The sequence below is a fragment of the Macrobrachium nipponense genome, chromosome 16 (genome assembly GCF_015104395.2).
Source record: "Macrobrachium nipponense isolate FS-2020 chromosome 16, ASM1510439v2, whole genome shotgun sequence".
In the NCBI taxonomy this organism is placed as follows: Eukaryota; Metazoa; Arthropoda; class Malacostraca; order Decapoda; family Palaemonidae; genus Macrobrachium; species Macrobrachium nipponense.
Window position 1 is genome coordinate 85,407,366 of NC_087209.1, and position 5,000 is coordinate 85,412,365.

The window sequence follows — 5,000 nt, forward strand, 5'->3', positions numbered from 1 at the left end:
TTTTTATTGTTCAACGTTTCTACCCTGCACAAACGAGATTAAAGATTTGTTTTTCTTTTTTTACTGAGGACTTATCTTTGCATGAGGTTGTTCAGTCTTGAGTTTCGTAAGGTTAACTAATAATAATAATCATACCGCAAGTGGTATTATGCAGACTTGAAGTTATAAATGATTTTGTTCTTTGATAATCTACAAGATAGACCAAAATATAACTTGCTACTATATTTATTTCCATCACCAAAGTAGAAACCTAATAGCTAATCAACATTTAAAGTACATCAATCAATCATCTTTCCAGCTTCATCGTTTGCGATCACCTCCTGCAACCTATTTGGCATAGATGCAACGTGGTTGTAAATCATTTGTTGATTTCGTCGGCATAAGAACTCCCACTCTCGTAATGTGCGCTCAAGTAGTTGGTGAGATCGCTCCTGTCCTTGCTCCAATGCTAACTATATTTCCCCATACATTTAGGTTTCATGTCGCACCCTTTGCTAGCACATTCCAGGAGTTAAATACTGGTTGTTTTGAAAACCATTGCCTAACAATGAGGCATTAAGAAAATAAACAATTATCCTGCCAAAAAAGAAAGTGAAGCAAGTATCGCCGAAAAGATTTTTGCCATCATTTGTATCATTAATTTTATATAATTTAATTGAAAATCTTATATTAGATGGTATGAAACTGCTTTATAGTAACTAGCCATTATCTAAGTTATGATGAGCAAGACAATGAATATCGCACAAGTTATTCCTTCAGGATAGAGAAGGGGGGTATGCACTCACAGAAGGCACCATTACTTCTTCTAATATCTATATTTCACAGCATGAAGCGGCCACCAACTTCAAGTTCTCCCATACCGTGTAAATGCTACCAACCCTATAAATAGCATGATAAATATAGTCACTGAGCAATTTCATATATGAACTGTTGCTCGTATCTTGTGTTGCTTGGGCGCCAGCAGTGAGTCGTTCGTGAGTTGCCGAAGTGAATGTCTTCACATCACTGAATATTACTCGAGCCCAGTAATCAAGGGTTTTATCAGCATACCGACGTGCAAAAGCCAATCTTGCCCTTTTATGGTGTTCAAGTTTCCCCTTTTTAAACGGGATCCGATAAAACAGATCTGAATCATGAAGATGATTCCTCACAGTGAGGAATCATCTTGTCCTAATGGCTACTGCATTCTTGATACTTGATTGCAGTCAATAATTTGCCTATATCTTCAGATGTCTTCCTAGTCACCGCTATGGTATTTATCTTTGAGGTTTCCTGATTCCTGCCACCGCCTCCACCAGCGTCTGACTATTGTCCTTGTAAGGCCAAGTTTCCCTGTATTGAAACTGCACCGTTTGACAGCCTCTTCCTTTTAGCGCAACCATTGCCCCTCGTTTGCAAAGCCTTTCCTCTTGAGAGTTCATTCTCAATAAGGTTTTGGTTGATGTTGCTTCTTGAGGTTTAGAAAACATTTTAAGATAAACCTTTTCTCTCGACCAAAAGTTAAGAAAGGCCTTAGTTTCGGGCTCGCTTTCATGGATAAATAGCTTGTTGGAAAAGAAACTATCCATAATTGGAAGTGAACATATGCTGATCATAAACCTATAAGTTATACTTAGTGATAGCATATAGTTTACAAAAAATCTCTCTCTCGTCTTGAAAAAATGGGTTGTGGACGATTGTGATTTTGTAGCAATTGCATCGACATTTACATTCAGTCAGTGTAGCGATAGTATCTATTTTTGAAATGGAAATTCCACGGTAGGTTCTAAAGATCTTGGAAAAAGCGTTAACGAAGCTATGCATGGTTTGATTAGATAGTTCACCGTTCCTACCCTCCCTCCGAGCAACTTCTACCTCCTTCCTTTCTGCCCCCTCCACCCTCATCACCTTTGTCAGTCTTAGAAGCACGATGATTTTACTCTACGTAATTCCCTCCTGTAAAGAGTTTCATTTAATCCTGAGAAAAAACACTTATTAACGATTTTCACGTTCCTGATTGTTCACTTATATTTTTTTTATCAATGTGTTTTAGTTTTTATGAAATACTTAAAAAAATAATAATAAATGGTTAGGTTAGACGTCTGCACCAATGAGGATCGTCTACTACATAAACAAAAGCGGCGTTGCCATTTACAATGCCTCGTGAACTCCAGGGGTAAAAGGAATCTTTTCCTCGACTGTACAACAAATCTTCTTGGCCTTCTTTCTCATAACCAACCACTGGCCAAACGGAATTTTGCCATTTTCAAGGTGGTTGGCAGGTTTTCAAAATGGTTTCCCATGGATATATGAATACTGATATTCAATTGCTTAATCACATTTGAATTGCTCTGTCTCCCTTAGTTTGTTTTGAAATAGTGAAAGCAAGACTGTAAGTATTGAGATACATCATTTCGTTGCTTAGAAAATTCTAAGATGGCTGTCATTGTATCTAATATGGCTACCGAAAAAGCACATATTTGTACTTAAGTTCATACAGGATATAAAAGGTCAGTTAGTATATGGATTTTGCAGTAACATCAGCTGGATCAGTTTGTTTCCCAATTCTGTTTAGTATCTCTGTTCAATGTTAAACAGTCAGACTTGAATTTACGGGATGTCCAAGTCTGAGAGACGATGGGGCTTTGACCTTTAAGGTGATGTACAGATTACATAGCATTGGATGAATGATCAGACTAAGAGAAGGAATATAAGTTATCGGAGCCTAGTTGTATCCAATTTCTGAAAGTGCACATATGTAGTATAGGTAGTAAAAAGATAAACCCTTGCTTGACCTATTGAACAAAAGCAATGGGAACAAAATCTTGGAAATTGAATTCTTTCCTAAAATGAGATAGTAAGACTAACTGGAAGCTTTATTGTGTGCGTGTGTGTGGTGTGAGTTTCCTCTGGATCTGTGTATATGCATGTAAATAAATTTCTGCGTGCATTTGTGTGGCTCTGTGGATCAACTACAGAAAAAAATACACACCCAAAGACTAACCAGACATAGCCTTAGGCATTACTAACCTCCCTTCCCGGACTTGGCTCGAGGCATATATGGTTCCATCGTCCTTATTCAATGTAAACAAAGGAAATGGCTTCCCGGCCCACCGAAACGTCTTGTCGCCAACGTCCCAGTCATCAGGGTCGTCCACGTAAACTCGTCCCAACGGAGCCTCGGAACCAGTGTTCTGCAAAGGTATAATACACACCTGAAGTTAGATTAGTATTTTTATAAAAGCTTATAAAAATCGAGTTTTCGACGATCTGAATGTTGCGTTTTTAATAGGAAATGTGGACTGAAATTTAACTTCTTAATTCTGTCAACTATACCTGGCCTTTATCGGCAACGCTTCATATGCGCAGTAAAACTCGTAAGAATGAATAACGGTTTTTTGTTCTAATTCCTATAGGATTCTAAGCTAAAACTTAAGTGTTATGAAATTAGATTCCATAGGCAAAACCAGAGTTTTCCAGTGCTGAAAGTTATATAATGTTATTGTAGCTACACATAGGCCCACAGGACACACACGTATATATATATATACATATATATATATATATATATATATATATATATATATTATAATATATATATATATATATATATATATATATGTATGTATGTATGTGTGTCAGATGAAAGAGGGCTATAATTAATAATATATTTAATACGCCATTGTGATGTGCTGTGGACTTTTTTAGAATGCGCAGATTCAGGGTCCGAAGCAATGACCTGAGAAAGCTGATAAATCATTTTCTGGGATGGTGCGATACGAAGATGCATGTTTAAGCGGGTCAACGTTCGTACTGTAGTTATGTGGGTTCACGAGGGCTTGTTCAAAGTGCCTTTGAAAACTGGTTGTGACCAGTTTATGAGGCGTTACTGATGAGTGTGAGTTCGTGTGTACGTGTGCGCCTCTTCAGTTCATAATGGCATCTTTAGCCAAATCTATGGGAGACTTACGGAGAGGTGTGGGAGAAAAGGCAGAATGCTGGGATAGCTCTGCGAAAGTCTTTTTATTTCAGTGTTCCAGGCTGTAAGGGTGGTTCTAATGAGGGGACAGAATGTCCTAGGGACAGAGGGTCCCGTGTGGAGGGAACTAATTATATTATGGAGAAAAGATAATTGGTGTGATTTAATTACTGATTGAGATATTTAAATACTGGGGGGTTATCTGAGTGGTTTGTCTGTGAGACTTGAATTATTATCTTTTCGTTATTGATCCTGTAAGAATTTGGATTATTCAACTAATGCTTTACATTAAATAAATGTTATGTTTTTTATAACTCCGACTCTGATTTGATGACCTGATGGAATGGAGAGAGAGAGAGAGAGAGAGAGAGAGAGAGAGAGAGAGAGAGAGAGAGAAAGGGGGGGGGAGAGATTGAATGTAACCATTTCGCCTTCGCTTAACGCTCAGGTTTAACGCATACCATGGGGTGGGGTCGGGGATGGGTACGTTTTGGGTGGCAGGTGGCTTAAGAGGCTTTTTATATATTTCATAAGCTGTAGGTACGCTAACGAAGAGACAGGTGACCAGTTAGACATAATAGTTGGCTTAGCGGTGGTCTCGAATGACAAAGCCTTTTGTGGGATTGTGGAAAATTTTTAAATTGTTAGATTTCAGTTACTAAGTGAGAGGAATGAGAAATGTCCGTCCGTTAACACTGTGGTAATGGGAAGGGAAAGATTTTTTACTAGAGTCATCAAAATTTGCCCAGCGCGAGGTACCTCGAGAGAGCTGGTCGGTCAGTTAGAACTGAGACGTTTGTGAATGCATTTTCGAGGCATGCGCGTGTGTGTGTATTAGCGTGTTTGGGCAAATTCCGGGTTTTTTCTGTTGTGAAAATGGTGAGTGTTAAAGAGCCTTTTTTATTTTTAGTCTGGGGTTTTTTTGAATCATTTTGTGAATTATGGGGACTGGTTTGGGGATACTACATTTCTTTTCCCATAGTAGCAGAGAGTGCCCACTTGTTCTTACGGGCTCAGCACATTTCTGCTAACCGACGCAGAG

The 5,000-nt window shown here is 38.4% G+C and overlaps 1 protein-coding gene across 1 annotated transcript in view; it reads right to left on the reverse strand.

Annotated features, from left to right (window-relative positions):
• The window catches only part of LOC135195392 (neural-cadherin-like), a 258,134-nt gene that overhangs the window by 41,412 nt on the left and 211,722 nt on the right, over positions 1-5,000 (reverse strand). The window contains 1 exon segment of the mRNA XM_064221649.1: positions 3,010-3,173. Within this exon segment, the coding sequence (XP_064077719.1) occupies positions 3,010-3,173 (164 nt within the window).